General features: G+C 38.6%; 1 protein-coding gene across 3 annotated transcripts in view; it reads left to right on the plus strand.

Annotated features, from left to right (window-relative positions):
* The window catches only part of LOC147155722 (uncharacterized), a 253,608-nt gene that overhangs the window by 150,573 nt on the left and 81,003 nt on the right, over positions 1-22,032 (plus strand). For 2 of the 3 annotated variants that reach the window (XM_086065616.1, XM_086065617.1), the window contains exon 5: positions 9,501-9,576. In XM_086065616.1, the coding sequence (XP_085921742.1) occupies positions 9,501-9,569 (69 nt within the window). In that variant the 3' untranslated portion in view covers positions 9,570-9,576. Of the gene's footprint in view, positions 1-9,500; positions 9,617-22,032 lie in introns of all 3 variants that reach the window. The other variant, XM_086065614.1, reaches the window with a different exon arrangement.

A 22,032-nucleotide genomic window follows, 5' to 3' on the forward strand; every position in this document is an offset into this window, starting at 1 on the left:
TTTAATGTAGCGAGGCATTGCTCAACAGTGGTGACATCACTTGCCAGCGATGTTAGCTTACTTTATTTCAAGATGACAATTCTTCAAAGGAAAAAATATTTATGGGTTCAAGCTTGGATATTTTCAAGATTATTGTCAAAACCAAATAAACCAGGAAGGTTTTAATAAGGCGTATACGATTTGACCCTTCACCTCACCTTGGTTAGGGTCCCGTTTTTGTTTGGGACAGTCCCGGATTGAGCCGTCCCGCCGTCCCTGTGTCCCATTTTGTATGTCAATCTTACAGTATGTCAACCCAATAAAAGGCAATTTAACTATTACATTTCTTCGTATTTACTTCCAAATTCACGTTTACATATTCATTCACGTCTGCATCTAATCGGCACCAGACCGGAACTAGAACTCTTTCCTGTTTTTACATCTAAGAATCATGGGAAATGAAGTCCCACTCTCCACTGCGGTCGCTACTCGCCGGTCAGATGACGCAAGCTGAGCTTTCTAGCTAGCTAGCGTATTAGCTAGTGTATTTCCGGCGCGAGGTAAACGCCACTGCCAGCTTCCAATAGCTGTCTGTAAAGATCAAATGGTTGGATAATGGTGAGTGCATTCCATTGTTTAGCGCTGTTGAACTGTCAACCAATATAGCATTTTGCATTATCATCATACCTTTTCATGTCAGAAGCTGTATCAAAGCTTTCTGTATGCACTAGCATAAAAAAACACAACATAAAAAAAATTTGGGGGAGAGAAGGACAATGTATTAAAAAAAAACGTACTTATACGTTTTGGGGTTTGAATGAGTGTTAACAAGGTGGAACAACCCAGGAAATCACAATGTCCCATCACTGGTGCTGGTGGGCTACCAGGTGTCTGCAGGCATCATGTTGGTCAGCAGTATGAAAATGGTGTCATGCTACCAGGACATTTGACACGGCGTACCAACCTGCTGCCTGCTCTTATTTTGCCGGTTAACTCGCAGTATTGCTTTCTTGTCATCAACCTAGGAAAATCCATACAGAAAATTGGATTAGTTGCAGTTCCACTCTCTGGTTAGTGATTCTCTATGTAAATTATTGGTCAATAGACCTCTCAACCTCCAGTGTTGTTAAACTATTAACCTATCACAAGTAGCATGTGGCTTGCCTGTTCACTTCCTGACTGCCAGAATCATTATTCGCTTGGTGAGCATTCATTATTAGGAAGGAGGCCCTCTACTGGCCTAGATTAGCTGGGAGGTGCTTTCGTCGTCTTCCGTTCCCACCATCATGATTACATTCATTTGGCGTGAACACCTAATTTTCCAGGATAATCCAATTCAGCATCATCTCATTCAGCAGCTGAATGAGACGTCGGAATAATGTTCTTTAATGTGCAGGGATTAAATGTTTGTCCTGCAAAGTAATCATGATGTGATGAAAATATGAGCTACTATTAATTTTTCGCCTGCAAAAAGGGGGGGCAGGTTGGCGCAGGTTGCATTCCAAAGGCATGCTAAACACAGACATGCTAGTCAGTGACTCATTTGACCTCAGGCGGCTTTGCACTGTGTGACAAGGGGTCAAATAATATAAACACCGTTTCAGACGCTACCAATCAGTTTTATTATCTCAGAGATGAGGATTAAGCGTACGACTCGTTGTTAATATATTTATAAAAAATGCAAATTTGGTGAGCATGATGGTTATTTGCATTCAAAAATCAAGCTTTTTAGCTCAACTCAAATACACTGCACTACTTTTTTCTTCTTTCTACTTTGCAGCATCCAAGGCTATTTTTCAGACCTCAAAAGAAAGTGAAGCTTGTCTTGTTCACAGGAGACAAGAAAGGTGACTGACTATCTGTCAGCACCATCTAATGTCCTTCTGGTTGTGTCCAATGGTAGTCAAACTCGCGTCCCAAGAGGTCAATCAGTCATCCAGACAGACCTCAGGCCAAAAGATAGCCTTGTTTAAAAGCTAGCCACTTATCTTCAGCCCACTACTTTAACCATCTGTGTGTAATCTCAGCCCTGATAAAAAAGACTATCTTTATCATTTAACAAAGCTGGTATTCATCATTATCATCATCATCTTTTACTTTTTTTTTATTATATATGTATGCAACTGTATTGCAGCTGACAACTTCATCGTAACAACGACAAAGCAATTGCATAGCAACTGACAACAAGAACACCATAACTAGGTGTAGAACACCCACATACATACACAGACATGTAACTGCACAACACCTGACCGCAATTATCACATTATCATAATAAGGGGCATAATAATGGCATACCTTATGCAGTTACTATGCCACTCGTTGTTTGTTTATTCTTATGCAGCGTACGGCTAAACAAATGAAGAGTGGCTTACACATTATCATCTTATCATCATAAGATACATAGTAACGGCATAACTCATGCAGTTACTATGCCACTATTTTTTGTTCTTATAAGGCTAAACAAACAAAGAGTGGCTTACACATCATCATTATACATTATCATCTTATCATCATAAGATACATAGTAACGGCATAACTTATGCAGTTACTATGCCACTATTCGCTTGTTTGGTCTTATGCAGCATAAGACTAAACAAACAAAGAGTGGCTTACACATCATCATTATACATTATCATTATACATGATCATCTTATCATCATAGTACAGTGACCCTAAGGCCCAACCCAAAAACTCTCATATAACCCAGTGCTCCAACCCAAAATGCAGTTATAACTGATAACCATCTGGTATTCATCATCAGAAGCATTTTTGTATTATTTAGTCATCTGACGTTTTTGTTTTTAACATCATACAAACTGAACAGACAAGTAAATAACTAGTGATTGTATGAACACCTTTTCTCTCACATCCATCACATGGCAAGCATAACATGAAAACATAACGTAGTAGGCGTGATTGAATCCAATATTAATTGTCCTAAATGATATGAAGATTTTTTTTTTACTGTTCATATATGTCAGACTTTACCCCACTACTTGGTAGAAATATTTTCTTTACAATTAAATATCAAGAGGCGGCCATTTTGGCACTTATTGACGACTGAAAATGACATAACTATTTCTCAGCTTTGGTAACGACCAATCACGGCCCAGCTTGTGAATATCACATGACCAAACTCAAAGTATACAGGTGAGCCATGATTGGTCGTTAGTGATGTCGTTTTCAGTCAAGAGCAAGTGACAAAATGGCCGCCCCCTGGACTGGAAAAAAGCAGGTAGAAGGGGCGACCATTTTGTCACTTGCTGTCAACTGAAAATGACATAACTATTTCTCAGCTCAGGTAACGACCAATCATGGCCCAGCTTGTGAATATCACTTTTTGCGACCGCCTGCCTACCCAAACCTAGAGCTCACTGCACGTCACTGGCTCAGACTAATTATGAATTAGGTATTTTTATATGTGTATCATCCCGGAACTGAAAGAAAAAAAACCCACCTGAACTCATAAAACAGGCCTCAATCCAGAACACTTCACCAGTCCTCGACTCCTGCAGGAGCGGGGTTACTAATTTCCTCCACCCGGTAAAATGTTCTTAGTTTGCCTTGGGATTCAATCTTGAAAATCCTCTCACACTCTCCTTCTTCCGTATTTACGCTCCAGCCTGCACGCCTCCCTGAGTGAGCATTATGAAGGATTACCCTCCCCCAGATGTAATCCAATCAAAAAAAGCAGGAACTGATTTCTTATCTAAGTAAGATGCTGCATTTCCCCTCATCTCTGAGAACACACAGCCAGCATTATCAGTCATTTGATTACGCCGAGTAAAAATGGATACAGAACAGCGGCACTTTACGACGCAAGAGGCCAGACTTGTACGTTGAAATCAAATTTAAGTGCGTACCTTATGTATTTATTTAAGATTTTTGGAAATAATTAACTGGGGTAAAAGCTGTTCTAGTTGCATAATGAGATTAGATCAGATGTCAAGTTTTTTCTTATTTTAAGACAATCTAAGCTTGAGAGCACCTTTTTTCCCCGTCAATTCGTTTTTTTATTCACAGGCATAAAAAATGGAGTGTTTTAGATTCATTGGACATACGGCCATTAGATGTTTTTATACTGTATGTGCAGGGCATGGCGGCACTAAATCAGTCGCACACGCAACAGAAGCCCGAGGCATCGGCAGGCTAACAGATGTTGGCCATGAAGGACAGCTGATCTTATGAATGTCTGCTCTCGTAAACATGTTCCTCGAGCTTCCATATGGACCATGTAGCGCTACAAGTAGCACACACTGCCCATTGATAACATTTGTAAGCGAGAGGGGTAACAACACCAATTGTGAAACGTTACAAATTCATCATCTGGGACATTCTCCCAAACATTCTGCTTTTACGTGACGACGGGTCGTTAAATTGATTCCGAGTGGGTGTATTTGACCTATAAACTGTACTTAGTTTTAATGCCACTCAGCCACCGTGCCGCACTGTCTCTTTGTTATAAGCTTTTGGCTGAGCTATAGTGAATAATGCTCGGCGTAATTGCTGAAAGGTGATTGCGCTGGCAGGTTGCAATGAGGCTTGAGCTCCCAAGAGCTGCACCCTGATCCCTGCATAGGGATATGATTAACCGCCATCTCTTGTCATTAACTGTGAGGGCTTTTGGCAAGCAGGGCACTTCCAAGTGTGTAATTGTCATATTAGACCCATTGCTGGGTCAGATCGAGTATTGGAATCAAGTTCCCGGCTTAAGTACATTGTGAAATTGACCCAATTGTTATATCTTGTTTGTTTAGGGATATATGATAGCTTTGCTGCCGTTTAATGTGCAATCTTTATACAACGGCAGGGGGTGAAATATGATATCATTCCTCTGAATGGAGAATAGAGATCCTGACGTTGACGTCATGCGTCTCAAAATGGCCGTTAGCACAACCATTTTGGCACCATAGAAAACGCGTATGCCACTTTGAGTAAACAGCGCCACACTTGAACAATGATTGGCAGCTGTTGTGTATGGAGGACCAAAACTGCCAAAATTCAAAATAAATAAATGACTAAAAGTGAAAATAAAAACGGATATAAAAATATAATTCAACAATTAAATACAAAAAAATAAATATAAATGGAAATAAAAATAGCAAAAATATATATATCATATAATAAATAAAATTACAAATAAATAAAAAAATAAAAAAACAAGATTCAAAAAGCTCTCCATTCAAGTCGGCGGGACTTTCTTGTTCGCCGAGTTACTCACTCAACCAATGAAAGGCAGTTTGCAACGACGGAGTCCAACCCAAGACACGCTTAGGACTGCCCCCTCATTTGAATAACATTTCATCCTGGCAGTATGGACCGAAACTGCCAACATTTGAAATGAATAAATAACTAAATAAATAAATGAATGACTAAAAATGAAAATAAAAACAGATATAAAAACATACAATTCAAAAATGAAATACAAATGTATTTATTTATGTACAGTATACAGTATGTATATATCTATTTTTTATTTTTTATTTTTTTTATTTCCATTTATATATATATATATTTTTTTTAATTTTCGAATTATATATTTTTATATCCGTTTTTATTTTAAATTTTTGTCATTTATTTATTTATTTATAATTTTGGCAGTTTTGGTCCTCCATAGCATAGCACATATTTGTGTCGAACATTATATCACGCTGTGAAACTTGACAGAAGCCTGGCATTGATCTTCTATATTTTTAGTTTGCTCTCCTGCCTCTGCAGACCAATCGGAAGAAAGCCAAAGAGACCTCCATTAGAGATTGCTAAGAAATGAATATGCTCACTCGCCTCTTGACGGTACTTCAAAAGCGAGCTCAGTTTTACTTATGCTGCTAGAGGATCGCTCATTTGGGCAGTTAGCGTCACTTTGTAACTGAGTAAACAGAGCGATAAGGGAATAGATGGCATACCATTTAAAAAAAAAATATATATATATATTTTAACAGCAAGATGGAGGTCAGGGAAAGGCAAAGAAGCATGGGACCTCAGAAGAAAAGAGGGTTAACTGATGTAGTATTTTTCCTCATTTTACATATTTTGATGGTAATTAGTGCTACTTATGCATGAAATTATTTTGTTGGATATATACCTCCACTTCCACTTTCCATTCATTAACAACACTTGTCTTTTATGCGTTGATTGTGTGTGCATGTGTGCGCACAGGACGGGAAGTTGACGAAAACACAGACTTTCCTTTGTGATCCCAGCCCGGTCTGCATTGTGTGCTGCTAAATGAATCATTGCAGTGATTACCGACATACCACGCTTACGTATGTACCAGCGTGTACACATACACATTGCGGACAAACAGGTTTGGTGCGTAATGATAAAAATATTGCCGTTCCGCTGTACAACCTGAGGGAGCGGACTCTGTTATTGTGGGATGGAATGATAAAACAAAGCAGGGAGAGACGGAACAGGGTGGAGAGGTAAATCTCTTACAGCTGCCGTGATTCACTATACATGACCTCAGCAGGCCAGGCCAAGGGGAGTGTATGCTTTACCAGATCCACAGCATATGTGCACACTGCAAGAGGAGAAAAGAGATTGTCATGAAATCCCGTTCTTGTTTATACTACGCAAGATTCTTCAGTGTCGTCTCATAAAACAAACTATTCATGTGTCTTTAAACTATTGCTCATTCCTCTCAAGTGGAATACGATGGCTCAGTACAAGCCACATACACTATTTGAATCAAGTCTGTAGTGATGATACGTATCAAGTAATGCGTTGACACAGCAAATGCGAAGGAATCACACATTACGGGATTATTAGTGAGCTCGTCTGTTTGCAAAATGACAAGGTGTGACAGCATGTGTGTGCTAAAGTCTTTGCTACCAAAAATAGATATCCCTGAGGAGCAACCAATGCAAGTTGCTGCAGTAGTCACAAAAGAAGAAAAAGCATGGATTGATCTTCCTAGCTAACGTTCCCAAATCACCATATTTCCCTCCATTTTCGTGTGGGTGTAATCACGACATTATATTCCCTACACTGTAAATTATGAGTAAATTTGACTCTAGTTAAAGTGGGACCAAATAGACTCTGCTTTAGACTAATATTCACACTTGGAAGATAATAAAATAAAGAATTGAAAAAAATAAAAATAAAAGTCACGTAAAGGTTTAGGAACGAACTCACGACCTTTAGCTTGGGAGACAGCCGAGTTAGTTCCTCAACCCTTAAGCGACTATTATTTATTTATTTATTTAATGTTTTTATATTATTATCTTCCAAGTGTAAATATTACTCTAAAACTTATTTTTGGTTTTACTCTAAATAGAGTCAAATTTACTCTAAATAGAGTCAAATTTACTGTGTATACTATACCAAAACTGCTTACAGTAAAACTAGGAGACGGCTGGTCCACTGAACACATTTTATATGAATGCATATGATATTATGATATTTTGGAGGGGCTAGCGACGAGGCTGTTTTTTTCTGAGGTTGTGGTTCGGATCTTGGCTCCACTCTTCCTACGCGGAATTTGAATGTTCTCCTCGTGTTTGTCTGGGTTTTCTTCCAGGTTGTGCAGCTTACTTGCGCTTTTCAAATACATACATTATCAATTAATCTAAATTAAAAGAGGTTCTATGATAGACCCTTGTGGAACTCCACAAATCGAAGGTTCATATCCCAATGCTTTCATTAACTCATTCAAACTCAAAAAGTATCAATCGTTTTCTTCATACTTTGTCCTTCTCTCCCAAAAACATATTTGCTAGAATGCTAGAGCATACAGAAGGCTTTGATACAGCTTCTGACATGAAGAGGTCGCTTTGTCATGGTCTGTGTTTTGGTTTTGTGTATCGGTCATGTTTTCCTTGTGTGTCTCCCTTTGTCAGTGTCTCGTCAAGGTTTATCAAGTCCTCCTGTGCTTGTCATTCCGGTGTTACCAAATCAGTTCCCCAAGCCACGTGTGTCTTGTCCAGGTGTCTCTCCTTGTCTCGTTACTATGTGTATTTAGTTCTCAGCTTTCTTTCAGTCCTTGTCGAGTCATTGTCGCTCTCACACCCATGTCCTGTCGTCCTCGTGTCCATGTTCTGGCCTCGCCGTGTTTCTGGTTGCTTTGTTTCTTTGACTTATGTTTTTGGACATTGTTGATTTTGTTATTTTTTTTGCCAAGTACCTTGTTTGGCTTTTTCTTGATTAAATCCACTTTATTGACTGCATCCCCGCCTTGCTGCTTTTGCTCCCTGCATTTGGGTCCTCCACCCCACTCCCCAATCTGACACGCTTAAAGCAGTGGTTCTCAACCGCGGTCCTGGAGTACACCTATCCAGCCTGTTTTCCATGTCTCCCACAAGCAGCACAGGTGTTTCAAACGATCAGCTAATTAGCAAGCTCTGCATGAAGCCTGATAACGATCCTCAGCTGTGTTGGCTGGGGAGACATGGAAAACAGGCTGGATAGGGGTACTCGAGGACCGGGACTGAGGACCGGGACTGAGAACCAGTGGCTTAAAGCAATGGTAGTTACTACAAAAAAACGGCCAGCAGGTGGCAGCAGAGTATAAGAGATCAGCCAGGGCCATGTTGCAAAAAGCTCTTTTCCCCACTGTTTGAAACAGATTTGTGAATAATGATTCAACTTAGCTATATTCTAATGCTAACTGCTGCAAAACGGAAACAGATAGAAATATACTTTTTTTTCCTGATGAAAGAAGATACTCTATTCTTTCTTTTGATAGATTCCATGTTTTTATAGCAATAGAAGACAATATTCTGTGGTCCTTGCAAAATCAGTCAAAATCCAGTAAAACAGCCGAGAGTGAAGGTTGTTGCTTCAGTGAAAATGGCTGGGAGTGAATGAGTTAATAAAACAATGATTAAGAAAAATAATCTGAGAACCTACTTTTCCTCTCTTTCCATTTACAGACTAAGAAAAGAAAATAGATTTTAGTCTACGCTGTCAGACAGAAACTATATTTCTGACATATTCACAGGAAATGTGCTTCCAAGCTACGTTTTAGAAAAAGCAACACCCCGCTGAGGGGGTGTTTAAATAATAGATTAAAAAGAGGAATTGTTTAAAGAAGAGTTGCACATGTGAAACTCATTGGAACCATCCTGGCCTGACGGTGGTATTCCAGACAAAGCTGCATATGTTAGAGCGACACACTAGTTTAGTCTTGGTCCAAATATTTAACAGCCGCACCACGACCATCACAGCATGTCAACAATGGCTTTGCCATTGTCACTGCAAGCCGTGGAGACTGCGGAGGACATGGCGAACATCCTTTAGAGTGTTTATAGTCGTTGGAGTGGGGAAAGATAAATGAGTGGACCTGTGTTTCTTTGGGAAACACTCAGGGAAGATGAGAATTTATGAATAAAGGTTTGGCCCAAACCCTACAAGCTGTGGTTCTCCGGTCCGCCTCAATGGAGTTGGTCAGCCGGCGTGAGCTCCAGGAAACAGATGCGGCCCGATAAGAGAAGAGGATGTCATATTGTGTGTGTCGGGTTGCTTTCTTAGCGTGTGTTTTCCTATTGTAAATATGATGCGTGTTCTTCCACTTCCAGCTGCTTCCCCCTGTTCCATTTGACCCGAGGGACAATCGGCTGAGAACAACGCCAGTAGCCTGTTGCTGACACGGAGGTCAGCATCTCTGCACTCTTTACAGCACAATAACATGGAGGTACAGTGATTCACGGCAATGTCATTGATCCTCATCCCAAAAGCATTGCTCACCTTTTTGTCAGGACTCTGCTTTGCTTAAGTCCTGCATGTTATGTGAATAATATGCAACAGATGCGTAGAAATATGGAAAAGGTAAGTGACTCAAAGTTGTTTAGCTCCATCTATAAAACATTTGTGTGTGGTACACCTAAAGGTTATAAAAAAAACGTGGGTTCCACTCCTAGATGGGTTTGAGCAATCATATTAAAATATACATTATTGCAATTAAAAATATGTATCCACCACGATTACAGACACTCCCCCCCCCCCCCCACAGTGGGTGCACCTGCATGATCTATTGTGATCCAGTGTAAAAGCTGTATCAAAATAACATATAGCCAATGCAAAAAGCATATTTAATGATTACGCTAGGACAACCAGATATAAAAAAAAATAAAAATACATTTACGGGACGCTACAATTTGAAAATGAAATACACAATGAATTTCACCACATTTCATCACTAGTAGTACGGCTGGGTATCGATTCTAATTTCCGCAATCAATTCAATTCACAAGAGTTCAGTTCGATTCGATTTTCATTTTTATTCGATTCACTTCAATCCGATATTGATTAATTATAGAACGCAATTTTTCTTAAATGTCAAGGACATGATAAAAACGACACACTTAATTAAATTCCAAGTACATACATTTTTAACGCGTGTTATAATCACTTAAGTGTAACACAAACATTGAAATTAGCAAGGATGAGATCAAAATGTATCATTCTAATTCAATAATTGTAAATATACATTTAAAAGAATCTGAATTTAATTGAAAAGTGCAATAAGTCAGGTCTTTCATAAATGTAAGAAGATACTTTTCAACGGTAATTTTCAAGAAAACTAAGAATAAAAAAAAAAGGCCTGTAATTTTCTTAAGAATTTATGGGGGAAAGAGATATTGAAATAATCAATTCATGTTTTTTTTTAAATCAATATCGGGCTGGAAAAAGAAAATCAATTTAAACGGATTTATTTTTCTCTATTATGTCAAGTTTTTATTTATTTATTTATTTTTAGCTATAGGATCCCCGTTTCTTTTTTTAATGAAATAAATATGTCTTAATTCCTACTATGCTATTTTTCTGTTTGCAGATATTATTATTCTGACTGTACAAACAAGTTGCGAGATAGCTGTAAATTAGTCCAGTTGTAATCAGCGCTTACTACAGTCTTTCTACAGATAATCAGTGGCATTTTACTTATCTGGATGGTGAGTTGTGGAGAAAAATTTGATGTGCTAGAAAAAAAACTGACTGCAATTTTGGAATCAGCATGACAGTTTTAGTTTTGAGCAGCATAAAATCTTTTTTCATTTTTTTTTTTCATCCAAAGGTAAATATTACATTCCAACTCACAATGCCATTGTGGTTATATTTTTAAAAGCAGAATTCTTTCAACCAGCGCTTATGGGATCTTACATCTTACTAATGTTGTGTCTAGTGAGTGTTTAGCGGCGGCTTTTATCAGTGTATATCGATTCATTATTCAGCACATACACACACCCAGTGGATGGAAAGCAGTATATCATTTTCATGCTAGATGCATGATCTCAACCTTTTATCAGGCATATAAAAAGGTGACCTTTCTATGAAATAAGCAAGGACCCACCCCGACGCGTTAATTCCCAACAACATGACATGAGCCTTAGCATGGAATATCAATACTGCAATCAGTTTTTCACTTTAACAGTGCAACTTCCTTTCTGCAAAAGAAGAACTTTTCCCTTGGCGATACGGACTCGGTAAAAGATATTCCTCTGTAAAATTCATGAATTCTTAACTTTGGAGGGTATATTTCACTACTGATCTATTGGGCCGTGATAAGAATTCAAAGGTGAATGGAGCTGGAGGACATCTTCAAAGATGGTCGAGGACATCACAGGAAAGCCAATGAGGTGTGCTGCCCTCTTCCAACACCCTCGGAATTCATGTTACCTCCCTGCAACAGCGTAGGCTGCGTGGGGACATTTGGATGCCATTGCAGTCAGCTGCCATTAACTTGATTTAATCAAGGTTCTTAAACTTTGACAAAAAAGTGTCTGTGTAAGCAAGTTAATATGGTAAATTACTTGCAGGCCCATGAAGAAGAACATCAATTGCCCTATTCATTTTAAAGGACGCTATTAATCAAAGAAAGGACATGCACGTTATATTAAATGTTGGTTAAAGCCGCTGTAGGAAATAATAGTGTTGTTAAAAAAAAAAAAAGCACTCCCTTTACTAGGGCGGCACAATGGGTGACTGGTTAGCACGTCCGCCTCCCAGATTGAGTTCGGGCTTCGGCCTTCCTGAGTGGAGGTTGCATTTTTCTTCAGGTGCTTGCGTGGGTTTTCTCCGGGTACTCCGGTTTCCTCCCACATTCCAAAGACATGCATGTCAGGTTGATTGAACACTCCAAATTGTCCATAGGTTTGATTAAGAGTGTGGATGGTTGTTTGTCTCTGTGTGCCCTGCGATTGGCTGGTACCTAGTTCAGGGTGTACCCCACCTACTGTCTGAAGCCAGCTGAGCCCCCGCGAACCTTGTGAGGACAAGAAAATGGATGGATGGACTCCCTTTACTACGGAAGAGGATTAGTGCCAATGAAGAGGAAAAAAAGGTTGGCAGGATTCTCATTTTATTCTCAGAATTCTGACTTTAATCTTAGAATTCTGACCTTAATCTCAAAATTATGATTTAAAGTGAGAATTCTCACTTTAATCTTAGAATTCTCACTTTAATCTCAGAATTCTGACTTTAAAGTGAGAATTCTGACTTTAAAGCGAGAATTCTGACTTTAATCACAGAATTCATATTTTAAAGTGAGAATTTTCACTTACATCACATAATTCTGACTTTAAAGTGGGACTTCTGACTTTATTCACAGAATTCTGACTTTAAAGTGAGCATTCTGACTTTAATCTCAGAATTCTGACTTTAAAGTGAGAATTCTGACTTTAATTTTAGAATTCTGACCTTAATCTCAAAATTCTGATTTTAAAGTGAGAAATCTCACTTTAATCTTAGAATTCTGATTTTAAAGTGAGAATTCTGTCTTAAATCACATAATTCTGACTTTATTCACAGAATTCTGACTTTATTCACAGAATTCTGATTTTAAAGTGAGCATTCTGACTTTAATCTCAGAATTTGGACTTTAAAGTGAGAATTCTCACTTTAATCTTAGAATTCTGACCTTAATCTCAAAATTCTGACTTTAAAGTGAGAATTCTCACTTTAATCTTAGAATTCTAACTTTAATCTCAGAATTCTGATTTTAAGTGAGAATTCTGACTTTGTGGTGGGGAGCTATGAATTGTGTGTCTACTTTAAAATCTGAATTCTGAGAATAACATCAGATACCTGCCAACCTTTTTTTTCCTCTTCACTAGTCCTAATCCTGTAGTTAGGTAAATCAGCCGTAAATATTTGTTAAAACGAAAACATTGCCAAAAATGAATGACAGTAAGCAAGTTTACATTCTAAACACAAAAACATTTTTCATTTGCATTTTCAGCACACAACTTTGAACACTTTTGTTAGCCCTGACCGTGCCAAAAGGTCACTAGAGGTGCCCTGGCTGCTCCACCAATTTTATAGACCACTAAAGTTGGCCAGTTGGCAATGACACAGACAGACATTAGAAGTCAGTGTAGCATAAAATGATTTTGCAGCTGTTATTTTAGGATAAAATGACAATATTACCACTTTAAACGTTTCTGTATGTGCGGGCTCGTGTTTCCCTTCACCAGGCTTGATGCCCGTCCTGAGTATGTGTTAGTCCAGGCAAATAACCCCTAAAGACAAGGACGCAATCATAGCAAGTTGACTCTAGTGGGGTTGACAGTGGTAAGCGTCTGGAGGTGATAAAGGCTTTTGAACCTAAAAGCTGCTTGAAGACCCCCCTTTGCACCCTTCCAAGCCTCCTTTGAGCCAGGCCGTGGAGAGTTCCGCTTTGATTCCGGGTGCGGCACCGCCAAGAAAGTCGCCTTCATCTCACTAGGACAGATGTGCAAACAGACAGAGAAATATCTATCAAGAGATTGTAGCGTTTAGCTAGTGGATACTTACTAACAGGTCAACATTTATCATCCAAAAATGGAAATGCAGGAAATTAACTCATTTATTTATATTTCTGATTGGGTAAAATGATAATGGGACCAAATATGGTTCAGGCAGCACGTTTACACCATGTTAGAAAACAAAGCAATTTTTTTTAAGTGTTTGTTAAAAGTAGTGGTCATGGTCAGAGGGAAAAAAATAAAAAAAACATTTAAATCAATTCTAAAATTAACAGGAAGCAAGTGCAAAGACGCAATGATTGTCAATATATGTTTGTATTTTTTTTTGTTCCTGTTAAAAGTTGTGCTGCAGAGTTCTGAACTAACTGCAAGCAATAGAGCACAGTTGAAATAAAAGCGTACATGACTTGTCTAAAGTTTTTAAAAGATAAAAAAAACATTTCACTTTAGCGAAAAGGCAGAGGTGATAAAAACTAAATTTAACAACTGCACCGACCTGATTCCGGTTACAAAAGGGGTAGGGTCTTATTCATTATTTTATTTGATTTATTTTTTAAATCTGAATGTTGCCCTATTGACTGCATATAAACACACTATCCTAGCTCCTTGTGTTTACAAACTCATGAAGACCTCATAGCCGCGTGCCATTCAAGGCTAGCCTAACACTTCATTGTTAGTAAAACCTTGACATGCACTCATCACCATGACAGGAAAACTATGCTTCATTATTGGAAATGTTTTTTTTTCCACATGGAAAGACTCCCTGAGAGATGTGCAGTGTAAGGTTATGGAACAAAAGATGTCCCCGCTCAAGTGTTAGGAGCAGTTCATGCAACGTCTGTCTGGAAAGAACAATGTCAATTTTGGCAGTCATGATGGATGAAGCCTCAGCTCATTACTCGGTGTCTTTGGAAAAAGGCGGACATACTTATCCTTGTGCCTCCTCCCAAATTTAATGACACCAGTACGGTAGATCTCATCGATGTTTTAAAATGACCATTAGCCTATCTATAGCATTTCCGGTTGTGTGTTAGCATTAAGATAGCCGACCTATTTTAGGCTAGCGCTAATTGGCAACTTACTGTATGAAATAAACAAGTGGAAGCAATACAAAGAAACACAAATGCAAAGCAATATCTTGTGCCGATCTGAATATTAACGTGACACTCCCATTGAGAAAATCTACAAATTACAGCTGTATGTAATAACATGCGGTTTATGGTCCGAACTTTATTAAGTTTTACGGTTATACAAAATATCATAATTACATGTATGTTTTTCGTGGGGCCTTTTGTGGATTTTGAATGAATGTGTCATGATGGAACGTGAGTGGATGTGACCTGATTTGCCTTGACTTGACTTGCAGTGTAGTGACTATGACTTGGCTGGGGCTTCTTGGCTGTGACGAGGACAACTTGGATGTGACGAGGACAACTTGGCGGTGACGAGGATGACTTGGATGTGACGTGGACGACTTGGCCGTGATGAGGACGACTTGGCTGTGACGAGGACGACTTGGCTGTGACAATGACTACTTGGCTGTGACGAGGATGACTTGGCTGTGACAATGACTACTTGGCTGTGAGAATGGCTACTTGGCAGTGACAAAGACAACTTGGCTGTGACAACATGACTCTGCTGTGACAATGGTTACTTGGCGGTGACGAGGATGACTTGGATGTGATGAGGACGAATTGGATGTGACAAGGACGACTTGGCTGTGACGAGGACGACCTGGCTGTGACGAGGACGACTTGGCTGTGATGAGGACGACTTGGCTGTGATGAGGACAACTTGGCTGTGATGAGGACAACTTGGCTGTGACGAGGATGACTTGGCTGTGACAATGACTACTTGGCTGTGACAATGGCTACTTGGCAGTGACAAAGACAACTTGGCTGTGACAACATGACTCTGCTGTGACAATGGTTACTTGGCGGTGACGAGGATGACTTGGATGTGATGAGGACAACTTGGCTGTGACGAGGACGACCTGGCTGTGACGAGGACGACTTGGCTGTGATGAGGACAACTTGGCTGTGATGAAGACAACTTGGCTGTGACGAGGATGACTTGGCTGTGACAATGACTACTTGGCTGTGAGAATGGCTACTTGGCTGTGACAAAGACAACTTGGCTGTGACAAGATGACTCTGCTGTGACAATAGTTACTTGACTGTGACGAAGACGACTTGGCTGTGACAATGGCGACTTGGCTGTGATGGAGACTTGGCTGTGATGAAGACTCGACTGTGACAAAAGCTTGGCTATGACAAAAGCTTGCCTGAGACAAAGACTTAACTAACAAAAACTTGCCTGTGACAAAGCTTGGCTGTGACAAAGGCTTAGCTTTGACGAGACGAGACACACAAATACACATAACGTCGACAATGCTCCCACACTGACTGGACAGACACAACATAATAAATACACCAACACTACACACACCTGGGGAAGACACACAGGCAAACGTGCTTACACCTAACGAGACGAGGGGAAAGACAAGGAACACAAAACAAACACTGTACACAGAAAAAAAGAAACAAACAAAATCCCAACCCCAGAGAACTGAAACGTGACATCTTTATATTGTATAATTCAAGATACATAACTAGAAATATGTTCCGTTGTTTTCATAACCTTGGAGTAACCCGACGTGCTTAAGACCTCAAGTGATTTGTGACCTCCATTTTGAACACGCTCTTACGAATATAGCTCGTCCAAAAAATGGGCCCCACCTGACATTATTTGACTTGTCCATATTTACTTATTGTAGCCATATCTAAATTGTTTCTACCCTGAAATACAAAAACAAATCGCAAAAGGAAGCCAGGTTTTTAAAGGTGAGGGGTCACAAGGCCATAGTTGCCCACAGGGCAGCTATCAGTCGTCAGACAGAGAGCGCAGCTCCACAGCTGAGTACACTCAAACCTTCATGCACACTCTGTCCGCTCGCTTGCATGTGTGTGCAGGCATGGAAACGCAAAATGCATCCTCTCCATACAACAGAGCATCTATAATTGCATCTGGACTCGGGAGCAGGACAAAAAAATAACTGGAGGGCTGATCTTGATGTATATTGCTGCGACCTCAGAAGACATTTAAGCAAATTGAGTAACATCTGGTTAAGCATTTTGTCTGTTTTTGGATGCACATTATTGGCTCTTTATTTTAACTGTCACATTTGGACCATTTTTTTTTTCTTGCAAAATTATACCTGTAAAATGTAATCAAAGCAATGCCACAAATTGATTAATCTAGTAAATTCAGTTAATCTTCTACTTCATGTAAGGTACATTCTATTATTTGAATCATCTTAACTTATCTTAGCATTGATTGTTGAGGAAGCAAAATAAAAGTAAAACATGCACCGTTGATGCTCTGAAATGAGATCTTGCCCAATATGTTCATTTTGTGTGACTTTCGAGAAATAGGGCATATATATATATTAGTGTTGTTTTGTATTGTTTCCTGTTACACCCTCAAATGCAAAAGAAAATTGTGCAAAAAACATTGCCCAATGAATTTATATTTATGATGTTTAGACATTCCCACCAAAATAGGCGGAAAGCCGGCCACTTCATGCAGATTTTGCTCTCTGTTGTAAAGTTAAACAAAAACAGAAGGACAGCATATTGTAAACCTGTCAAACGCTCTGCCTTGTGTGTCACATCTTTATTGTTATAGGCAAGGTTTAAGGGACCAAAAAAAAGAAGTTATTTTATTTGTTTGTTTTTTGTTTTGTTTTTCAAATTGATTGGCCAATTAATCAGTTATCGTAATTATATTCGGCTAAATACCAAAATCAACATCAGGTAAATTTTTTGAATCCTTATTATTATTATTATTATGTTTTAATTAGCAATGAATGGCATTCACTTATGTGAAGGGTTTCCCATAATATGTAGGAAACAGATAAAATCAATATGCTACATTTTATTCCTATAAATATCTGCCTATGTTCACATTTTCAAATGATCACTAATACTATAATATTTCTGGGAAATCACAATTGCCCCATGACCGGTGAGCTATTTTTATAACAGGCCCACAGTCTTCTTCTGTGACATAAAAAGAAAAAATGAAATACAGATCATTTTACAACAAAGAATAACTTGCATTAACAATGTTTTTATTTAAGTCTGTAACAGAAAAGATTTGATGTGTATTAATATGCCTAATTAAAAAAAAAACTGAGCGCCACTGCGGACTACTGTAGTAGTAGCTTATGTGCAATTGCACCTTATGGCAAAAAAAAAAGAAAAAAAGATTGTACATCTCATTGTTGAAAAATAACAAAGAAGAAGAACTAGCGATGAGATGTGCACCATGCTTTAGGAGGCCAATCAGAACATCATCATTTATTCATTATTGAAAAATTACAAACATAAAGATCGTGAAACCACATTGTTTTGGAATCTTCCTGAGGAAAAAAAAAAATGTTGGCAACTATCCCAAAATGATGGTTAAATATGCTCTTTGAAGGTAATGAGGCGTGCTCATAGCACTCATAAGCGGGGAGAGCCGCAGTGCCAAAGCAGTATGTTCACAATTGGGGTTCCTTTTCTCTCTTTCTTTCTCTCTCTCTATCCGTTGCTCTTTTGCTTACACACCACTTTTTTAAGGCAGGTGTGGTACAATTTTAATGAAGTGTGTGATCGTGTAGCACCCCCTCATGAGGCATGAAACTATTCTGGAGAGGAAAAGGTGGAATGAAAAAAAAAAATGACATCAACTTTTACATGATAGTTATAACATTCAAACGGGGGAATTGAGTAATAGAACAAAATGTCACATCACTTTGAGCTCCATTAAAAGTCTCTTCGCAGGAAAAAGTGTTCCGCGCCGCGTTTATGGCTCATGGTATCTTCTCTCCGGTAGTTAATAATACATGCCGTGTTATTGGGGGGAAATGATATTTTTATGGTGTCCCAAAGCACTTCAGAATCTGATGAAGAATGTTTTTAAATGGCGGGATTATTGGCGAACATTTGGTGGTAAAAGTAATACGGGATCATGAACAATTTATGTGAATAACCACAAAAAACAAAGAGTTTCAGATGTCAGTAATAATTTATTTTACGTGAGTGTAATTGGACATTTCCTTCCAATGCAGAGCTGGGTGGCTTGAAGCAAAAATTCTGATTATTACTATCAGCATGTAAGAATTGAAACAAATGCCATTCTAATTATTCACTAAAAATGAGTGTAGCAGTGGCTAGCCATAAAGAAGCACTGGGATGCCTGGACGACGAAGTATTAAAAATAGATTGATATTTAACTCTATTTATATATTTAAAAAAAAAAAAAATCTCTTTTTGTTACTCTATTTGTTCTTACTTTATTTATTTTGGGATATATATATATATAGTTTGTGTATTTAATTTTTGAATTATATTTTTATATCCATTTATTTTTTTATTTTTTATTTTGGCAGTTTTGGTCCTCCATACATCCAGTGTAAAATAATTTCTCCGACAAAATGACTCATTGTTAGCTCAAACTGTTTCCTCTTAACCATATTGACCCTGTCCATTCCAGCACTTTGTTGGTCAGCGAAGACATGAAGAGCTCATCGATAAAACTACAGAGGCAATACGCGGCGAGCAAACGGCACATCCCTGGAGGCTTTCTTTTTTAAACAGCTCATGTTGCTTTACCAATAAACTCCCAAACTATGACAAGGCAATTAACCTGCATCATTAGTTCGACAGGAAGCTCTTTTAACTGGAACCACAAGGCAGAACTTTAAGGAGGGTTTGCATTATTGATCCGATGTCAGGGCCCGCCCGGAAGCAGTCGTCGTCAACAGGGGAGTTGACACAGGCTGCAGCGAATTACTGTAATGGCTATCAGTGGCATCTGAAAATCAGCTATCATTGTTAACCACTAATGGGCTGTAACATACTGTTAGTGTGCTTGCTAATGTATTACAGATTAGCTGGATTTGGTTTCCTTCTCTTTATCCATTTTGAAGGGCATTGTTAGTTACCATGTGAATTCTACAGTTAGTTTGTTTGACTCTTAAAACAAATGCATTTGTGTTTTTCCTTCAACTCATCATTAAGCCATGGACTTCTTTTCAGGGTATAGTATGCTTCCTCAGTCAAGTTCACACATCGGACTACAGATCAGAGGTTGCGTGTCAAGGTTATAATTAAATGACTCAATTAGCTTTCGCTTGATAGGTTAAGAGGAACATTTACTGGGCATTTGTAGCCGACTGTTTTATTTTGAATAGGTTTGATCCAGTGGGGCTTGAGGTGAACATTAATTTGTCTCAAATGCTATTATGGCACATAGATTAATCAATAATGAGTTGAACTAGAGAAATTTCCGCGGAAATTTTGAATGGACCTGCTGACTCTTGCAAGGTGGAAATCCGCATGTAGTACTTGTAGCAGTAATAGTAGTGATTTTAGGCCACTTCCTGTTTAATTCAGGTCACTTCCTGTTGAAATCAGGCCACTATTGTTGATTTTAAGCCACTTCCGGGTCACTTCCTGTTGAAATCAGGTTACTTCCTGTTGAATTCAGGTCTCTTCCTGTTGAAATCATGTCACTTCTGAAAAAATTCCAGATAAATAAATTAATAAGTATGCTGGAGATAAGATGTGACTACTTTGCTCAGCAGCAGTCCCATAACTAGACCCCTCTAAATGTTATAGACACATTTCGGACAATTCTATGGAACTATTTGGGAAAATTATTGTCTGTGCGAGCATGACTGGGCTAGCATGAGGGAAAATGGAAAGTTTATTGTAGTGCAATATGTTTTACTTCTTTTGAATGTTTCAATAACTACAAACAATCAAAACCATGACTCGGACAAATTATGTTCATGTGGTGAAAGACGTTGTGCTAACATGCTAACATGCACAAGATGTGCCCGTTAAGTCCAGAGTCCAATCTATTAGCTAATAGAAGTACGGTAGTTAAAGTATATTCACGTAATGATTTTCAAGCATGGTGGGAGGTTCAATAACACCTCACCTTGCTTTGTCCTTTTGATGAAGCTATCTGATAGTATCATTAAAAGGACTGACGATAGCCTATCGCTAATGTTGATATAGAGGACTAATGATTGCCTATCGCTAATGTTGAGATATACAAAGTGGAGATACTACAGAACTGCTTTTCTCAGAGATGCTAAATACGCTATCAACAATTTGAAACAGTAATACGTGTGTCAACAGTACAATATGATACAGTCATAAGACGTTTTAGTAATTTGAACATGTGCTGCTAAATCTAGCTCTTTTACAGACATCCAGATAGCTCTATTTTTAGTACTACATTTATATGTATTTTTTTTTATCTCGTTTTATTTCCCCATTTGTTCTTACTTTATTTATTTAGGGATATATATGTATATATAGTTTTTGTATTACATTTTTAAATTATATTTTTATATACATTTTTATTTTCCTTTTTATTTTCCCTTTAATTATTTTATTCATTTCAATTTCAATTTAATTTCAATTTAATTTCAATTCAATTTCAATTCAATTTCAGAGTCAAGGTCCACTCTTAAGAACAAACAAAACAAGCAACCCCCCCCCCCCCCAAAAAAAAAACATACAAAGATGAAGAAATTATGTAGACGTTTATTTATTTAGAATTTTGGCCATTGACGCGGCTCTGAACGCCGCTTTTACGTCTAATGAAGGTGACGTACAAACAAATTGCCCTTGGGCATGATCCTTAACTTCTGCTTACTCATTTGTAACCGGATGCCTATCACTGCGTCTCACTTTCAGCTGGCCAACATACGGTCCATTATGTATTTTGTCCATACGGGTGTCCTGTCAGGTTTCCTCCCTATACGTCTCACCATTGGGTCGGGGCCACCGCTTATTAATCAGACTCTGGGCGGACACTAAAGGCCTGACATTTGTTAGCAACTCTACAACAGCATGCCATTAGGGCATCACTGTCGCACATTAGCCTGAATAAGTCATGAGGGGGCCGATAAAGCTGCAACTTCCTCTCGCATTAGGGATGAACGTCTTTCAGGCACATTTTGTTAATATGCATGCAAGAGGCAACAAGGGAGGCGAGAGCGAGATAGGCAAACAAAGGAAGAAAGAGAGGCATTAAGGACATGGGACAAACTTAAGTCTCCTTAGAGAGAAGGACATTCAAGATCAATTGCGAGGAGAAGATGCAGACTAAGTGCTTCTCTTATAACCAGAGAGGCATAATTAGGACTGATTGTCTCAATAGCGCCAGACCTTGAATTTGTTGGAAACTGAGCAATTTGACTGGTTCTGCAGCCCACGGCAATTTTTTTTATTCCAAAAAAAAATTCTGCAAAAAAATCATTAAGTCTATCAAAGTACATCCAAGGCTTTTTTTTTTGTTCATC

The sequence above is a fragment of the Leptonotus elevatus genome, chromosome 21 (genome assembly GCF_054856555.1).
Source record: "Leptonotus elevatus isolate MCC_2025b chromosome 21, RoL_Lele_1.0, whole genome shotgun sequence".
Taxonomy (NCBI): domain Eukaryota; kingdom Metazoa; phylum Chordata; class Actinopteri; order Syngnathiformes; family Syngnathidae; genus Leptonotus; species Leptonotus elevatus.